Raw genomic sequence first — 20,706 nt, forward strand, 5'->3', positions numbered from 1 at the left:
AATAAAATATGTATATATATATTTAAAAGAGCATATAGTTAGAATTTCTGATACACAGTCTCATGCGCTGGAGATAAAAGTGTTTTTTTTAATCGTACTGTGTTGCCATTCCTCACTTTGAAATCATAGTTTCTTAATCAAAAACTCATAAATGCTTTACAAAATATGAAATATATAATAAAACAAATTCCAAATTTGGGCTTCCAGATGCCCATATTTGGGTGGAGGTATACGTTATTCAAAATTTGATGGCTCTAGGCACCATTGTTTTATCACAATGGAAGAAACCTATATACATTTATGCAAATTCTTCATTATTTTATTTATTTAAATGTTAAACAGAGCTCTAATATTTGGTGGTAACAATTTAAAAAGTGATTCGCCATTTATAGTGAATCAGTGCAAAATGGTAAATCGAAATTAATAGCCTTTCTGGGCTAATGCCCTTTGGGCTAACAAGAGGATCACAACAAATTGTTAATTATGCTTGAATACAGTAGTTTGTAAATTATATTGTTTTCAATTTTTATTTATTTTTAGTTACATAATAATATATATTTTATATGTATATTTGTTTACCGTATCCATATAAATCTCATTTGAAAATGCATGCACTTATGCACGATTTTCGTAACTTGAAAAGCATTAATTGTAAAATAATCTCTGAAAAAAATATACACAAAGAAAATTAAATTTTATTGCTCTACTGGGTGCTATGTAAAACAATCTAAATGTAGAGCTTATTAAATAATACTTCTATATTAAAAGCAAATTAATATTTTTCCGTGTATATATGAAAAATGCCACAAAACACAAAAATCTTGCTGAAAGTACATAGAAGTATAAAACTTTGTACAAAAAGATTCTTTCGGAAACTAGATCAACAGTTTGGTTAACAGAGGCTACTAAATTGCTTTGTCTCCGTTTGACAGACCTGTTGAAATGGATGCTAACCAATTTCACCACGAAAAGATTTTTTCTCAAACAAAACATAAGCAGCTTTTATCTTTGCCTAAGTACTTTCAACATTTCAGGTTTGCCTGAATAGCTTCTAAGAAGTGTTTGTATTTGAATTCCTCAAAAGCTTGATTGACTGAATGACTTATTCCAAAAGCAGTTAGCTCCAAGAAAATTTAGCTTATATATTTCTTCTTTCTCTCTGTGAATTCTTTAAATCAAGGAATGTGTAAAAATTAATTTTGATTTACGTTTACAATAAAACTGCATATGTAAAGTAAAATAATCGCAGCCATCTAATGTGCATTAACCATCCTCTCAGTTCTTCGATTACAAGTGTGTGGAGGGGGCGGGGAATTCTCTTGCTGCTTTCATATAACTTAATATAGTGAATGATTTCAAAACACAGCTACATATGCAAAGTTTTTCTCTAACAAAGAAACACAGCTAAAAACAACTTTTTGTTTTCTGCACATTCACAAAAGAGCATAAAGTATCATTATGCTCTTTTGTGATGCATTACATTTTAAAAATTTTTCTATTCCTAAATTTATCTCTTTCTTTTTTTATTATATACAAGCACTTTTCCAAATATGGATGGCTTATTATCGGTAAGATTGCCAAAGACTGGTAATTTGAACGAAGTCCAGGAAAACGAGCTGACTGCAGGGAAGTTTTGTGGTCTTCCTCCATATGTAATGTAATGCGAAATGTTTCCCTTTAAACATCATCTATGAGAAATAACACCTTTTAGGCAAGTAGTCTTTAAATGTTTACCAGTAAATAATAATATAAATTTTAATAATATAAAATTTCATATAAACATTCATCATAATTGTTAGCAACAGCTTCTGTGCATATTATATTTATGAATATATGGTTGTAATTAATATTGAAAATACTGTTTAAACTAAAAATAGATTTGAATCTATTTTTGTTCTAGGCCAACATGCACCAAGCAGTTTTCCATAGAAAGAGATATATGCTAATTTGATGCATCAAGTGGAAAATATTATCATCATTAACTCAATTCGGCTGTGATAAAAGTTTTCTAAGCTTGAGAATTTGGATTATGGTGAAACACACAACAGCTATCCTCCTGAGGGAATGGAACTCTTTGTGGAAGATTTTTTAACCCGGGGGAAGGCACGTGGGGTGTATCATACCCCAAACCTACATAAAAGTGGAATATTCCTAACTTGCGAAACTGAAATTCTGTGGTGCTTTCAGTAGCTGAGTTTCTAGTTGTGGTTGACTTTTAGAACCGCTTTTTCTTTGCCTGTGTGTTTCAGAAAAAGATTTATCAGTATTTTGTTGGAACTGGGGTATAACATACCCCATGCGCCTGTCCGTGTAAATGTTTTTCTGACTGAATATTTAGTTCAGAAATTTAGTTCTAGAGTGTAACAGTAAATATTTCTACTCGCAAGTGATTTTAAAGTACTTGACATTAAATTCTTAAAAATTTCTAACTGCATTATGGTAAAAAGAATGAGTCCCTATGAACTGGAGATGCAACGCATGTGAGATTTATTAGAAATATTTGAAAGCGATGAAGATTGCATTTCGGAAACTGAAGATGAAACTAAGAATATTTTCTACAATGTTTTGGTTTCGAAAAAGATAAAACATTAATTCCTGATGTTCCTAAAAAAGGAAAAACTGTTCTTATGCTTTAAACATTACATAACGATCATACTATAGATGATACTATTGGAGAAAATAAAACATCAGGAATTATATGTTTTAATAATATGACTAAGGGAGCAGTGGATGTGGGGGATGAAATGTCAGCCAATTATTCAATTTCCAGAATAACAAGGTGGCCAATGGTAATTTTCTTTCCTGCACTGAATGTTGCTGTAATAAATGCTTGAATTATATTACATTCAACTGCTAATCCACCAACAAGAAACAGAAGTCTGTTTTTGAAGGACTTAGCATTACAATTAATGAAAAAAAAGTATTGAACAAAGATCAGAGATTGATACTTTTCCAAGAAATTGACGTACTGCATGCAAAACAAAAGCAGAAGTTTCGTTTAAGAATTAAAACGAATACATGAAATTCGAAACAACTAAGTATGAATGATGTGTTAAATTTTTTGCCCTCGCGCCAAGGACAGAAGAACGTGAATGCAATGTTTAAAATGTGAAAACATTCTGTGCCAAGAACACATGAATGTATTTCGTTCAAAGTGTGAAGAAATAAAATAAGCATGGTATATTAGAGATGCGATGAAACTTAGAGGCATGATGTTTATTATTTTCATCTATCTTAATTTTAACTCTAAAATTATTTCGGAAATTAATTTTTTGAAACCCAATTATTATTCACTTGTTTATAATACACGAGAACAACAACAACAACAAAAAAAAAAAAAAAAACAGTTTTAAAACTAAATAATACTATTTTTATTGTATTTTAAATATTGGGGTATGTGATACCCCACGCGCCCACTCTAGTAACTTTTCTTGGTGTGACTTTCGCCGGGTTAAGGGAAGCAAACTTGCAATTCACAATACATATGGCACAAACCCGAAAATTCCCATACAGCCATTAGGATTTAACCTGAGCCAAATTGTTGGTACTCTGTGATCTTATTGCTTGGCCACTAGTAGAAATAGAGTTGATGCATATATTTTTGCAGAGAAAATAAATATATATTGCGTTATCATGGAATGAAAAATATCTATTGATTATTTTTATCATTTCTAAAATAGTCATGAAATATCCATTTGAAGAGATAGAATTACACCTTCATGGGAAATTTTCTTTACAAAAGTGGCTTGAAATTCCCATTACACATGGGGAAAATCATAAAGACACTAAGCAGCTACTCGTATGGTTGCCAAGAACCAAATCCGGGACAAACATCCTGCACTCTTATACACTCTAATACAAGTAGACGTAAATTATTGTTTATATTTTATTAGTAGTATTAAAATAATAAAAATATTTAATCTAATAAAAGTTTTTGTTTAAAAACCCTCCTTGTAAGAAATTCTTGTGAATAATTTTCATGTGAATTTCTCTAAGGAACAATTTGTAACACAATTTTTAGAGTTAAAAAGGCATGCTGATTTCAAAATTGCAGTTCGTTTTCTTATACTACATCAAGTTTTTTTCTCTGCATCTTATGTGAATGTGACCACTTTCCACGTCACTGAGCATAGATCAAAGAAGTACTATTGCTGTCCTAGTGGCTGGCACAAACCCTCTGACTAGCGCCAGATGAATGACACCGCAGGAGATCAGCGGCAAGTGCATACTTGTCTAGACAAGTTCAGTTTATGACTGAGAAACCACTGACTTTGTTAGTGACACACTGTGAGTTGCTCTGATATACGTAGCATATTCGGAAACTAAGTACCGTTTCATTCTAGCGCTGTGGTAGGCGTCCCGCGCATGCGCACTAGCCTTTCTTGTTCACTGACTTTTAATTGTCGCCATTTTGGTTGCTCTATGTTGTGTTTTCAGTTTGCTGTGCACATTCAAAATGTTTAAGACAATTAGTTCTCCCGCTGACTGTGAGATTCGTGCCGTGATTAAATTTTTGAATGCGAGGAATGTTAAACCGGCCGAAATTTATCGTCAAGTGACAGAAATTTCCTGTGAATACGCAATAAGTGATGGAATGGTGAGAAAGTGCGTAAGAATGTTTAATGCAGGTCGAACAAATGTCCACGCCGAGGCTCGGAGTGGTCGGCCTTGTGTTGTCACCGATGATTTGGTAAGGAAAGTTGATGAAGCAATTCATGAGGACAGACGCTTCACAATGACAACTCTTTCAGAGGCATTTCCACAAATTTCACGTACTGTTTTGTTCGAAATTGTGTCTGACCGCTTGAATTATCGCAAACTGTGTTCCTGATGGGTTCCAAAAATGCTCACTGATGTTCACAAAACAAAGCGACTTGGTACTGTCCTGACATTTCTCACGCAGTACCGTGATGAGGGAGAAAACTTTTTTAACCAAATTGTGACAGGTGATGAAACTTGGGTGTGTCATTTCACACCAGAATCGAAACAACAATCAATGGAGTGGAGACACACTCATTCTCTGAAAAAACAAAAGTTCAAAGTGACAATGTCATCACAAAAAATCATGTGCACTGTCTTCTGGGATAGGAAAGGCATTTTGCTTACTGAATTTCTTCCCAGAGGTGAAACCATTAATGCGGCAGGATATTGTGAGACTTTAACAAAACTAAAGCGTGCCATTTAAAACAAACGAAGAGGAATGCTCAGTAAAGGAATTGTGTTGCTCCATGACAATACTCGGCCCCATACTGCTGGTGTCACTCAATCGTTAATTCGACAGTTTCATTGGGAGCAGTTCGATCACCCGTCGTACAGCCCGGAATTGGCGCCGTCCGACTATCACTTGTTCCTGCACATGAAGTGCGAGCTTGGTGGCAAGCGCTTTGGATCTGACGATGACACGAAATATGCTGTGGAGTCGTGGTTATCGAAACTGGCGGGAAGTTTCTTTGACGATGGTATACAAAAACTGGTCACCCAGTATGACAAGTGTTTGATCATTGGCGGAAACTATGTTGAAAAATAGTTTAAGACATGTATTTTCATGTAAAAATAAAATTGGATTTGAAAAAATTGTTTACTTTTTTTTTTTTTTTTTTTTTTTCAAAACGGTACTTAGTTTCCGAATACGCCTCATAGCAAGGCACGTTCTGATGTGGAATCCAAGTTCTTGTATGTATACAAACTTAGCAGTGTTTATTTACATCATTGCACTTGTTAAACAAGCTTATTTTCCCTATTTTAAAGTGAAAATTGATGACCAAGCTAAATCATCATCCCCTTACAAAGTATGCAAGCAGTATGTCACGAGTTTATGGATGTGGATGAATAGAACATGTTCTAAATTTGGTATACTAATGATTTGGTGAGAGCCCAAAGATTACTCAAGTGATTATTACTTTTGTATAGTGAACACATTCAGATATTACTAGTCCACCAGCTATACGCTCAGTGCCTCACTCAGCTGAATTCTTAGTGCCAGTTTTCAAAGAATTAACCTCTTTGGAAATACAGGAATACGATTCTGGTAAATATTGAATTGACCATAACCACAAAGATTTTGAAACTGAAGATGATTCCATTTATATGGATTTGACCAGCAAGAGTTGAATGATTTGACACAAGATTTGGACTATTAAAAATTGCTTCAGACCTGTTAGACCTGAATGAGAAAAACTACTTTGAAAAAGGAGCTAAGGTATCCTACTTTCAATCAAAAGAAAGTGCATTTCTGCAATACTTCTGAAGTGATGATGGATTTGTGTATGGCAATAATGTACATGTTTTAATGGAACAGCTGGGAATTTCCACCTATAACACAATGAGGTCTGTTCATCGACAACTCAAAGCAGAGCTTCAGGTGTGTCCTCCTCCACAATGGAAATTTATTTGGTGCAATCCCAATAAGCCATTCAGTTTTTTTGTGTGAAGAATATGAAGACATAAGGAGAATAACTCATTTGAAGCAATATCACATGCACCAATGAATCATCTATGTTGACCTTAAAATAGTCTGCTTCCACCTTGGCCAGCAATGAGGATGTACCAAGTATCCCTGCTTTTTTGCTGAAGTGGGATAAAAGAGCTTGTGAGAAGCATTGGGGCAATTGAAATGGCTAAGATCTGATCTGAAACTTGGATTTGAAACTTGGTGCTCCAAACATTCTACATCAGACATTTTTCAACAGAAAGAACATTTCATTTCCACCTCTGAATATAAAACTGGGTCTCATGAAACAATTTGTTAAAGCTCTGACAAATGTCAGAGATGATGTCAAGTATCTCATTTCAGTATTTCCTAGCCTGTCATTTGAAAATGCAAAGGCTGGTTTGTTTGATGGCCAATAGACAGCAGCTCCTTAAAGATGAACATTTAATTGAAACAATGACAGAACTTCTAATCACGAAAAATTTCGGGTATCATATTTCAATGAAAATACAGATTTTGACTGCTATAAAATGCAATTTAATGATGTTTTTGCGTGACATCCACAAGTAAGCACAGAATAAAGGACTGTTTTCCCAAAAAAAATTGTAAAACTAATTTAAAATGAATTTTGAAGAGAATTTTTCGTGGTGTCTGTGCATACATACATATGTACCTTGCATAACTCAAAAACAAGTAACCTCAGAACATTGAAATTTTGTATATAGGACTGCTATAACATGTAGATGTGCACCTCGTATTTTGGTTGCAATTGGCCGCAATAAAATGTATATAAATATTGTGTATATATATCCACTCAGTTACTTGGTTTAGTGAGCTCAGTTTTTTTTATTCTTATATGTTTGCAAGTTGTGCAATTTTTGCTTTAAAAATGATTGAATTATGTTGTTCTTATCTTCCGGTTAAGGTTTTTATGCCTTTAGTAAATCTGCATGCAATATTTGTGGAGTTATCAACAATTTAAAAGTTGTTTAAGTGCAGCTAAGCCTAAGGAATTTTGCGATGGCAGACATGTTTGTTTACATTTCAAACTTGACAAAATAGCACATTTGTTGCCAATCTAGAGAAACTAAGCTTCGCAACATCAAAGATAACGCCTTCTTCTATTATTGTGAATTACTTAATCCATTCTGGAATTTATTCAAGAAAATAAGTGTTTCAGATTTACTTCGTAATTTTTAATATAGATATTTTGAGTTTTTATGTATTTTTGCCTTGTCGGGAAGTGAGAACTGAATTAACCCATTTTACCATACTGTCCTATTTAAAGGAAATCAGTATTTGCTTGGTGCGAATATTTTGCCAGCTGGAATATGTAGGGATATGTATTAGCATCTGCTACCGTGAGTTATGTGTCTCGCCCCCTCCTCCTTCCTCTGGACATTTTGATTATTCATCGCATTAGTGGACGTGGTTTGTATCACCTCTTTGTGGTTGCAGAATTCGTTTTCAGTTTACTTTGGACAATCGGCTGGGCATTTTGTATATGAAAGTACTCTTTCCTTATCGTTCTGGTGGTTAATGAAAGCTTTATTGTTATTAGGTGAGTTTTAGTGCATTGTTTTTTAACTGTTCTCTAAATACGACAATGGGACAATAAGTATGCAATTGACGCGTTCTTTCCCTCTTTATAAATAAGAGTAAAAAAAATTTCTAGTGTTTCACCCCTGATGAGTTGTGTCAGTGCAAAGGTTATTGAAGCTTGAGGAAGCATTAAAACTATTCAATAGTTTAGATTCAGATGAGAGCGAAGTTGAAATTGGTGTGTTACCACCAGATGCCAGTAAACTAACTGACGAAGATGAAGGGAATGAGAATGAAGTAAATACTAGTGAGATTATTGTAACCAATGTTCCTGGGTCTCTGGAGGTTGTAACTGGAGATAGTTTCCAGCCTGAACCGTTCACAAGCTCTAGTGTTTCCACAACAAAGAGTAGAAAAAAGCTAAAAGACACCAGTCATCTTGGATAAAGAATCACCACGATATACAAAATGGAAAACACAGGATGAATCAATTGCAAGTGACTTGCTCAAGCAGATGGAAACTGCATTGAAAGATAAAACTCCATTAGAGCTTTCTGAGATTCCAGTGAAGTCTACAATCTCATTGTAAAAAAAACTGTGCGATATGCAACAGATGTAAAACACGAACACGATTTCTTGACAACTGCCAATGAAATATGTGTTTTTAATCAGAATTTTCTTCTAACTGATTATCATTCAAATACCTGTGAACGTGAATACTGGTCAGATATTGAAGACCTTTGGCATTACCCTGGTGAAAAATGCCATGTCACAAAACCGCTTCCAAAAGTTGAAATCTTATTTATACTTTGTGGACAATGGAACTGTCAGTCAGCATACCCAGGATCGATCCTTCAAAGTAAAACCTTTGTTTGCCATACTCAATAATAATTTTATGAAATTTGGACACTTCTCTGCAAATCTAAGAATTGATGAAATGATCATCATGTATTACGGTAGAAATAGTCTGAAACAGTTCATCCGAGGCAAGCCTATACGTTTTGGATATAAACTTTGAGCGATGAATATTGTTAAAATTTTTCTCTCTATTGCGATAAAGAATCTGATGCGAGAAATGATACTCCTCTTGTTACTCGGTTTCTGATGAAACTAACACAGAATATTGTGAATCCTTCAAGCTACACTTTATATTTTGATAACATTTTTACGAGCATTTATCTTTTCAAAAGTCTTGGTGAACAGGGTTTTCGAGCTACAGTAACCATAAGAGAAAATTGGATAAACCACGTATTTCCTTTAGAATCTAAGTCTATGCAGAAGAAAGAAAGAGGCACGTCTGATTTTGCATTTGACGAGAAATCCGAGATTTTCCTGGTGCGATGGAATGATAATAGTACTGTCACTGCAACAAATTTCAGCACTTTGGAAGCATTCTTTGATCTGAAGAGGCGAGTGAGAGGACACAAAGATAAAGAAAACGTGAAGATGCCAAATTTGATTAATTCTACAACAAACATATGGGCGGTGTGGATCACCACGACTGGTTGGCTGGACTTTATTCCATTAACATTCGTGTAAAAAAGTGGTACTGGCCACTTTTTATATGTTCGCTGGATATAGCTATGGTAAACGCCTGGATAATTCACAAAATTCTGAACAAAAATGAAGCTCTAAACTTGAAGGAGTTCTGAAGAGCTGTAACAACAATTTATCTAAAAGAAAGTGTAATAAGAACAAAAGGTAGACCTAGGATCTGGACTGTACCTTCTGATGCAAAAGAAGACATCCGTAAAGATAGTGTTGGTCATTTTTTACTAAAGCGAGAAAAACAGCGTCATTGTCAAAGAGAGGGCTGCAAAGGAAAACAAAAAATATACTGTGGCAAATGTGACAAAACACTTTGTGAGGCTAGCTTTGGACCTTTCCACCAAAATTAGAGTAAAATTCATCTAAAAAGTGAACTATCTTGTAAATAAGAAAGTATTAGTCAAATAAAGTGAAATTTATACACAGAAATCACTTTTCATCATTGAAGAGAACACTAAAAACATGCAAGTGCAAATTTTATCCCCTTTATCCCAGTGTCCTATTTACAGGACGGGCAAGATTTCTTAAATAAAATATAAAAAATTCTCTAATCTTGTTATACAGTCAAAAGTCTTTAATCCGGACTCGTCGGGACTTCGGCGATTCCGGATTATAGATCATCAGTTTAAATCTGGTAAGAAGGCATGCAGAAATTATAAAATTAAAAATATGAAACCGTAATTTATAAAATAATGAGCAATTATGATCTAAAGGGTATCAAAATTTACAAAAAAAAGAAGCTTAATACTTATTTGTTTACTTTATTAAACATTTTTTTAAACGCGCGCATGCGTAAAGCATACATTACGCATAGTCGAAATTAGAAAATTGCAACCAGAAAACTATTTGATTTGTATTCGTGATATTTATAATGACGAGGAATTTGATTTAAATCATATCAAAGACGGAGTGCATCGAGATTAAATACTACATTTAGTAAGGAATTATAAGCCGAATAAAATAAAAACATCTGCCCTGAAGATAACGATAGTGCTGACAGATCAACTTCCAGTTCATTGCGTGCTGCAACGTCCCCTTCCCCGCGCAAATCAGCGTGAAATTGATAAACAGATTTCGGAACGGTTAGATAAACAAAGGATATGCCTTTATCCATTTTTTGTAGCAATTCGTTTCTTGTTTGATGGACATCGAAACATACTTTCGTTTTCTAGATCCTTTGGGAGCTCCAGCATCGGAAATTCTATTTGACATGATCGAAAGTTCAAGCTTACTTTTATAAAATTGCTCTTACAGTCTGCAAAAAATAATAAGCCGGATCCTATTCGAAGATTAAGGAACAATGCAATCATCAACATTAACTGAAATAGATAATTAGATAATTTTAGCTTATTCCGTTCGTTATACATTAAACATGCACGCGAAAACGTATTCTGCTCTTGCGCAGATGCATATGCGCAGTCGTAAAGGTCTTGCGCGCACACGTAAATGCCTATGCGCATGCGTCAACGCGGCGCATGCGCAGAAAGATTTTAGCTTTGAGGTCCGGATTATGGGTGTCCAAATTAACGACTTTTGACTGTATTTCATTTGTTTAGGTTTAATTAACCTTAGAAAATATCATTCTTTTCAAATTTCAACAAAATAAATAAATTGGGATAAAATGGGTTAATTGAATGAGAATACTGAATCGTCTGTGAAAAACTGTTTCTTTTTTGTTTTGTTTGCTTAATTTCTTTTATTTCTTAATTGAATAGAATATGTGGCAGCGATTAGATAATTCTTCAAATGGTATAAATTTATATGCATTCTGAGTTATAATATGAATGAAATGTAATGCTGTTAAGTGAACCTAGAGCCAGAGTGTCACTATGATAAACAAATATAGTGGATTTTAAAGAGTCTATTTATTCTATTGTGGTTTATGCGCTATAGACAAAGTAGATTTAATTCAATCGAATAAGTTTAAATGAAATGCAAAAAAAAAAAAAAAAAATGTATATAATTTAATATTCCATGCAAGGAAGTCATGTGTTGTACACATCAGATTTTTTTTTTTTTTTCATAGTGTACACATGACTCATTAATATTAGAGCATAAAGTGAGAATGGCCACAGATAAAACCCTACAGAAAACTCCATAAACAAAAATTTTTACCTTAATACATTTGTTTACCATTTGGTAAAGAAACTTTACTATTTGTATAAACAAAATTTAACTTGTAGTAGCTATATACAGTCAAAAGTCGTTAATCCGGACTCGTCGGGACTTCGGCGATTCCAGATTAATTATTAATTAATTTTTCCGGATTATAGATCATCAGTTTAAATCTGGTAAGATGGCATGCAGAAATTACAAAATTAAAAATATGAAACCGTAATTTATGAAATAAAGAACAATTATGATCTAAAGGGTATCAAAATTTACAAAAAGAAAAAGCTTAATATTTATTTGTTTACTTTATTAAACATTTCTTTCAATGTAAGTTGCTTCATTTCATGTGATAATACTTTCTCTTTAATTCTATTAAACAGACATAATTTCTTGTTTAGTTACAAAGTTCGGCTGTTCAAGTACTATAATTGCTGTGTTGAGAATACCGACTAATTTGTCAATCGAAATGTTTTCGTTTTCAATAACCTCTGGGTCACTTTCTTCACTATCCCAAGCGAGAGGAACTTGATTTAAATCATATCAAAGATGGAGTACAACGAAATGAAATACTACACTTAGTACAGAATTATAAACCAAATAAAATAAAAACATCTGCCCTGAAGATAAGGATAATGCTGACAGATCAACTTCCAATCCGCCCAGTAAAATTGATAAACAAATTTCGGATTTCAAAACATACTTTCGCTTTGTAGATACAAATTACATATTAGTAAATATATATCGAAAATTCTATTGACATAATCTTTCTAATCTATCATAATCTAATAATGACGTTTTTGCCCCCCTCTGCGGCAGAGCAGCGTGAAATTGATAAACAGATTTCGGATTTCAAAACATACTTTCGCTTTGTAGTAAATATATATGGGAAATTCTATTTGACATAATCGAAAGTTCAAGCTTACTTTTATAAAATTGCTCTAACAGTCCGCAAAAAATAATAAGCCGGATCCATTTCGAAGATTAAGGAACAACGCAATCTGCAACATTAACTGAATTAGATAACTTTAGCTTAGCGTATAACTCCGTTACACATTAAACGCGAATGCGCACAAACATATTCGCAGCCGTAAGGGTCTTACGCGCTCTCGTAAACGCCTGTGCGCATGCGTAAATGTGACACATGCGCAGAAAGTTTGTAGCTTTGAGGTCCGGATTATAGATCATTCCGGATTATGGGTGTCCGAATTAACGACTTTTGACTGTATAGCCTTTGTATGAATAAAACTATTCTTTGTGAACAGTATATTTGGTAAATTTTCCTTTTATTTTCCTTCATATGCGTATTCTGTACGAGTATCGAGACAAAGAAAGAGTATCCTGTAGCTTAAAAAGTTATTGTGATAGACAAAAAGTGAGGTTATTTTTTGATTCAGATTCCAAAAGCAAGTGATAGATCTAAGACAACGAAACTGCTGTTTCCCAGTGTTTCTTGTGAAGGAGTGTGCCACAAATAATTAATACTATATTTTAAAAAAATTATTTAGAACTTAATGCTTCAAAAAATTGAATGCTGGAAAAATTATGCCTAGGAAAAAACAGCCCCCAAAATATATCCAACAAAAAATATTTAATAATTCATATTCTTATAATGAAATACATAATTATTAAATACATAGATATAATTATTAAATAGTTAATAATTGATTGTTTTAATTATTAAATGCAGTACAAAGTCCTTAATCCGGATGTCCATTATCCAGAATGATCAATGTCACAAACTTTTTTTTTGTATGCTTTATGAATGCGCGTTTAATGTATAACAGATTGTATAAGCTAGGCTAAAATTATCTTTACTCATTCTAAGGCATTTCAGTTAATGTTGCAGATTGCCCTGTTCCTTAATTTTCTAATTGGATCCTGCTTATTAATTTTTTGCACACTGTTAGAGCAATTTTATAAAAATTAAGCTTGAACTTTTGATTATGTCAAAAAGAGTTTCCCATTCTGGAGCTGCCAAAGGATCTACAAAGCAAAAGCATGTTTCGATGTCCATCAAACAAAAAGAGGAATTGCTGCAAAAAAACAGATAAAGGCATATCCGTCTCCAAATTATGCGAGGAGTATGGCATTGAAAGTCAACTGTATATGACATAAGCAAAAAGAAAAAGGATTTTTTTTTAATTTTTTGTGGATTCTGACACCCCACTTGCAATGAATAACAGAAAAAGAGTTCGTTGTGCTAAAAGTGACTATCATGACAAAGCGATGATTGAATGGGTCAGACAGCATCGCAGCGAGGGTGTGCCATTGATCTGTCAAATGCTAATGGCTCAAGCCAAAATATACCATGAAGAAATTAATTTAAACACTGAGTGCACATATTCGACAGGTTGGTTAACCAAATTAAAAAATCTCCATGGTATAATACAATTAAAAATTTCAGGTGAAAAAGCTTCAGCTGATACTGAAGCTGCTGAACAATTTGCAGATGAATTCATTGAACTCATTACTAGTGAATAATTATCTCCAGAACAAATTTACAATGCTGATAAAACTGGTCTTTTCTGGCAATATGTACTACGAAATACTTTGGCAACCTCTACAGAAAAGGCTCCAACTGGTGTCAAACATTCCAAAGAGAGACTAACAATTTTAGCATGCGCAAATGCTGCAGGAATGCACAAGTGCAAACTTTTCGCAATCGGAAAATATGCACGACCTCGAGCATTTAAAGGAGTAACAATTTTCCCCATTATATATCGCGCATAATGTATCTGTATTATTCTTCCCTCCAAATTGTACGTCTATCATTCAGCCTATGGATATGGGAATAGTGCATGCGCTGAAATGCAAATATGAAGTAGCATTTTAAAAATATATGCTATATTTCTTGAACAATGTGAAGACTATTCAAGACTTTTTGAAATTTTTTAGCATAAAATCTGCTGTGTGGAGCATCGCAAAATCGTGGGAAGATATGTCTCCAGATATGTTAAAAAATGCTTGGCATAATTTATAGCCAGCTACCATATTTCATGGTGAGGACGACAAAGATGATAAGACACGAATTTGAAGGTTTTTGGATATCACAAACTAAAGGTGTAATTTGCCTGTTATTGGATTTTGTAAAGAAATATGGAGAAGTGGTAATAAATGAAAATGATATAATAGAAGTTTTTCATTGCGATGACAATGCCCCAATCATCAATCAATTAATGGACAGCAAAATCTGTAGTATGGTTCTAGATCCAGAAAATACCGCTCCCGATAGTTAAGAAAGTGACAGAGAGGTTATTGAACAAAAATATTTCGATTGACAAGTTAGTCGGTATTCTCAACATAGCAATTACAGGACTTGAACAGTGGAACTTTGTAAGTGAACAAGAAATTATGTCTGTTTATAGAATTAAAGAGAAAGTATTAGCACAAAAAACGAAGCAACTTGAACAACTTACGTTGAAAGAAATTTTAATAAAGTAAACAAATAAATATTGAGCTTTTTTTGTAAATTTTGATACCCTTTAAATCACAATTGCTCTTTATTTCCTAAATTACGGTTTCATAATTTTAATTGCATAATTTCTGCATGCCATCTTACCAGTCCGGAATTGCTGAAATCCTGACGAGTCCGGATTTCAGACTTTGTACTGTATTTCTATTTTTCACCTACCAAATAATTTTCATACAGTAATCTGTATATAGTCTTTATGCTGAGAAACATGTTTTGGTGTTAGGCGATGAACATCTTTTTTTTTTTTTTTTTTTTGGTTAGCTGTAAATTAGGTTTTAGACTTTGTTAACAGTTCCTACAGAGATATTTAAAAATTTTTCATTAACTCTGGATTTTCTTTTAAAACATGAGATGCAACCTTAGATTTAATAAGAGCTGCATGTAGCTTTGTTGGTTATGCATTTTTTGCATTTTCCCAGTCACATGTAAAGTTGTACTGTCATGTTTCTAATCCTATTTCAGATAAAGTTTTTATATGTATTTCAAGGACAAAAAAGCAAGAATTTTTAAACTCAGTCAGTTAGTTCAAGATCAGCTGTAAATTCATAAACATAAACAGCTTCAGGTTAAAATTCACTTTCTGAATATTTTGAACGTATATCAAAAAATCAAAATACAAATTTGAAATTAATATTATCAGAGAATCATCACCTACATGTTTTGTGTATTGCTCTTAACCCTCTCGCTGCGTAAATTTTTTTATCAAAATAGGTTCAAAAATTGCGTAATTTTTTAATTACATATTTCAAATCTACTTTAAAATTTTAGAGTTAAAATATACAAAAAGTTTTTGTAAAAGAGTTCCCCCCCCCAGTATAGAATTAGCTCATGAAAAAAGGTTGTTGGAAAGTTTAAACTGAAGAATAATCATATAAAAGAAAAATTTTGAAAATTAAGATTTATTTTATAAAACATAATGGTAAAATATATATACTAATGAAAATACGCAAATATTTATAAAACATTTATTAGAAATTAAGTGTAATATGCCAAACTTCAAAACAAAGCTCGAGGCATCCTATCTCGCCATCTTTGCACCAAATACGCATTTCTTTGAGAAATTTTTGGCCAGTTTCAGTTCTTTTTTTAAAAACAAACAGCACAATGTCTAGGAGTTTCTTTCTTGATGGAATTGAGGGATACATATCTAGCAAAATGTTGATCAGTTAGTCTCATGTGATAGAGAGTTGAATTACAGATGTCTTTGAGCTTTGAAAAGGGCACGCAAAATAGTGCGAAATGTGTTTGTATATTTTGCAAAAATATGGCAACTAACGCCATCTGTTAACCCAGATCTGAATAAATAATCGAACATCACAGAAAAGCCAAAATGAAAACCATGAACGGGAAAAGCGCGGGTTGCACAGTTAAATAAACGAAAAATATACATCCCCATGGAAATCACGGGTTGCGCAAATTTTGCTACTTCTATGTTGCCCGTGGAAATCATGGGATATGCAGAGAGAAAGTAAAATAATAAGCCGGATCCAATTAGAAGATTAAGGAACAACGCAATCTGCAACATTAACTGAAATAGATAATTAGATAATTTTAGCTTAGCTTATACCATCCGTTATACATTAAACGTGCAAGCTTAAACATATTATGCGCATGTGTAAACGCATTATACACGCGTTTACACATGCGCATGCATAAACTCTGCGTTTCTGTTCATGCGCTTTCTGCACATGATTGCGTTTACGCATGCGCAGAAAGTTTGAAGCTTTGAGGTCCAGATTATAGATCATTCCGGATTAAAGACTTCTGACCGTATATATATAAATTAAAAGCGTAACTAATTTAATGCATATTACTAAATAAAATGACATACTCCTTAGTAAGTGGTCCAGGAACATATTTTTCCTTTAAGCTTGAATTCTGTACATATCTATTAAAAAAAATATTTTTTTAGAATTTATGTAAGAGGACATTTTGATGATTCAGAAATTTAATAATAAAAAGAAATAAAAAACTGATATAAGTCTTAGCATTATTTACCAACACATATCAATCACAATAATAATTAAATGTGAATAATTTTTTAACTTGAACAAATCACTACGAAAATGTGCAAAACAGATTCAAACCCAATTCAAACATTGATATACTAATGACAAGCTATTAAATTAAATTATTGAATAATCATTCAATGGTTTTTATTTTATTTCATCATGAGCTCTTGTAAACACAAATGAAGAATTTCATTTGATTGTACACAATGCACTTATAATAATTAAGGATACGGAAGAAGTAAATTTGATCATTGCACATCCAAGCATTGCATTTACCTTCTGATTATCTGCATCCTCCTCTAAAAAAATCAGCAACCTTTGACTAATTTTTCACCATGCTAAAATGTGAAAGACAACAGCCATTTTCAAAAATGGCAATACATTAAGAATTATATGAAACTGCAACCAACTAACAAAATTATCCCCTTCCAAACAACAACCATAATACACTAGTGTACAAAACTTAAGCAACAATGTAAATTCTAATCAGATAGCCATGAAATTACAGAAAAGGGATTCTTGTGCTCAGTACACAATTCAGTAAAAAAGTCATGTGCATGCATATGTCAGGAACAAAACATCGCAGGAGATGTGAGCATACATAAAACGCGTGCAGTTGGTGCACTCAACTCAAGACTACAATAAAAGGAAGGATGGAGATGCAATTAAAGACATTTGTTCCAAGTAAGTTTTTTCGTGAAATATGGCTAAAAGAAATCACCTGGATGACATCAAACGTGGAAGAATGATTGGAAAGCTGGAGAAGGGGCATAGAGTGACCAGTGTAGCTCAAGAGTCTGAAATCAACAAAAGTGTAATTTCGTGAGCGTTGAAAGCCTTCCAAACCATAGGTACAGCTGTTAGAAAGGTTAGTGGTGGCCGCCCCAGGAAAATAACTGCAGTGGAGGATATATAGTCCAGTAGGCGAAAAGACCCTGAAACCAGTCAGCAAACGCCATATCTTAGCAACTGTGTACAACAACAGGGCGACAAGTGTCATGGTTTACTGTGTCCAGACGACTTCACAAAAGTGGTCTATTTGCCTCCCATCTTGAACACTGCATTGCTTTGAAAGTTGGTCATCGGTACCATTGTTTAGAGTGGTGCAAGAAGCACAAAAACTAGACATCTCATCAATGGAGTAGTGTCCACTTTACGGATGGGAGTTGTTTTAGAGCCACAAGAAATTCTCAATGCCAGTTGATTTGCAAAAAGGTAGGGACACGATTTTATCCTAATAACATCACAGAAAGAGAGTATTATGGTGGTCCTGGACTTCTCTTCTGGGGAGGCATTATGCTGAACCGGCGGAGAGAGCTCCATGCTTTCGACAGAGGTTCTGTAACTGGAGATCGCTATTGTCAGGAGATGATCCTTCCCCATGTGCGTCTGTTCCGAGGTGCCATTGGAGCAGGGATGACAATGCATGACCACACTAGACTCCTGTTGTTCAGAAGCTATTGGAAAGTGAAGATATCGCTCGAATGGATTGGCCAGCGTACTCCCCTGATTTAAATCCCATAGAACATGTGTGGACTGCTTTGGGAGACACCTTGCAGTACGATTACATGTTCCAGAGATTCAACAATATGAACCTCAATTTAAAAATAATTTTTAGTCCCTTGATAGCCATTAATTTGGGGTTTGCCTACACAAGGCTGGTGCCAGAGCCGGTGCAACCAATGCATTAACGCTGAGTGGAAGAATTAAAGGCAGATTTTTTTTTTTTAATATATATATATATATATCAAGAAGCATTAGGTGGTAGAGTTTAAAAACAGTAAAGATTACATTGGGTGGAAAAATGCTCAGGGATTTAGGATACTTTAAGTCTAGAATCCATATTTAGAATATGAAATCTTAGTATACTTAAAACTGAGCAAATTAAAGTAACATTTTATGGTACTTATATACTTCCCTGTAAACAATGAAAGTTGGCAAATATCTTGGCAAACTTGTGCTAGTCATTCTAACAGAAGTTTGAAGGAACAAAATTTATTTAGCTATATAACAAACAAGGACATTATATTGTGCATAAAAAACTTAAATAAGAATGGCTCAGATGCAAGTATTTTTAAATAGCAGTTAATTTACACTCTTCTTTAACAAAAATCAAACTGGCTTCTGGGGGATTAATACAAATTACATCCAAAGCAAAGAACTAAACGGCATGTGGTGACATCATGGTTATCCTTTACTGGCATTAAACCACACTGTTTGGAAAGAGTTTTTGTTATGTCAAAAATGGTCAATAGAAATGCACATAAGTATCCACATTACTAGTACTGAAAACAACAAATATGCTACATTAAATATTACACTAAAATAATAAATACACTTTAAAGTAAATAAATAACCTTCATAAAATATCCTTTTAAAAAATCACAGCATCCACAAAAATATACTATACTTTCAAAATCTATTACATATTTGTAAAAACTAAAAAACGGTGCACATACATGGAATCCTGAAGTAAATCAAGATTTTCGACAGCTAAAGCATGTAAACTTTCTATCGCAGCATGATCAACCTGAAAACACAGATTTTGAAACTGTAAATAAAATTTGCAAAACCTGAATAAATAAAATTCAAATCTAGTTGTTTACAGGAACACAGTCATGATGTTACAAATATTTTCCAAAAGATAACTGAAATTTACAGACTCTTGAAAAACTGTACCTCATACTTAATTTCAAGGTTAACGTATATTTAAGGGGGCTCCCTTGGATTATGGCTAAGTTGTTGTTTCATTTATCACCAAGTTATTGCTTAATTTATGGTAACCTGAGTAGATGAATGTTATGGAAACCCTATTACGATGTAATTGTTTGTGTGATTGCGGTGAATTTTGATGATGGGAAAAGATTTGCAAGAGCTTGTTTGTGTCTTGGATGTTGGTTACGAAGTACATTGTGGTTTACACGGTATTATTTTGAGGTTTACACTGTAAAATGGCTGAATGTGGTAAGATTAATTTGAAGTTTCTATACAATTTGGAATGAAAAAAGCATTAATTGATTGGTGTGTAAATGAAGGTTTACTTATTATCATTACAAGTGTCCTTGTTTGTACGAAGTAAATTTACTCTTATTTTTGTGAATTTATGTGGTGATGCCAGTACACAGATTCTAGTTCAGATAATTTTAGGAAGTTTTTGGATGTTGGTAAGGAATTTTGTTTGACTGAAGACACAGAAATTTCTAAATAAGGTAAGTGGATATTTCCTTTGTGTAGTGCTAAGATGAATTTCCTATTTTATGTTATTTGATTGTTTGATTTAAAATGTAGTTGATTGAGATTATATATTTTTTGTTGGCTGCTCCTTTGACTTTTTAAGTGAAAATAGATCGATGTGTACATGGACATAGTCAAGGGAGTATGCAATGCCAAGTTTGTACAATTGTCTGATGTTTTTTAAGTGAAAATAGATCGATGTGTACATGGATACCGAGTTGGTGCAATTCTTTGACTTGTTATTTTGGCTTTGTGCCAAAAATCGCCGCTACAAAAAAAAACAAAATAGCAAGTCGAAGAATTGCACAAACTCAGTGTCCATGTACCGCCAAAAATCACAAATTTTTGCCAAGAGG

At 33.4% G+C, this 20,706-nt stretch overlaps 1 protein-coding gene across 3 annotated transcripts in view; it reads right to left on the reverse strand.

Annotated features, from left to right (window-relative positions):
• LOC118184037 (pyridoxal-dependent decarboxylase domain-containing protein 1) overlaps positions 1-20,706 on the reverse strand; it is a 148,687-nt gene that overhangs the window by 122,668 nt on the left and 5,313 nt on the right. For all 3 annotated transcript variants that reach the window (XR_015041999.1, XM_085820173.1, XM_035353672.2), the window contains exons 2-3: positions 19,576-19,646; positions 16,936-16,992 (exon numbers count right to left, since the gene is read on the reverse strand). Coding sequence is in view for 2 of the 3 variants with exons in the window: in XM_085820173.1 (XP_085676299.1) it covers positions 16,936-16,992; positions 19,576-19,646 (128 nt within the window). In the remaining variant the exon portion in view is untranslated. The remainder of the gene's footprint in view (positions 1-16,935; positions 16,993-19,575; positions 19,647-20,706) is intronic.

Source organism: Stegodyphus dumicola, chromosome 7 (assembly GCF_044657685.1).
Source record: "Stegodyphus dumicola isolate Sdum_Otavi_A_Nest chromosome 7, ASM4465768v1".
NCBI classification, from domain to species: Eukaryota; Metazoa; Arthropoda; class Arachnida; order Araneae; family Eresidae; genus Stegodyphus; species Stegodyphus dumicola.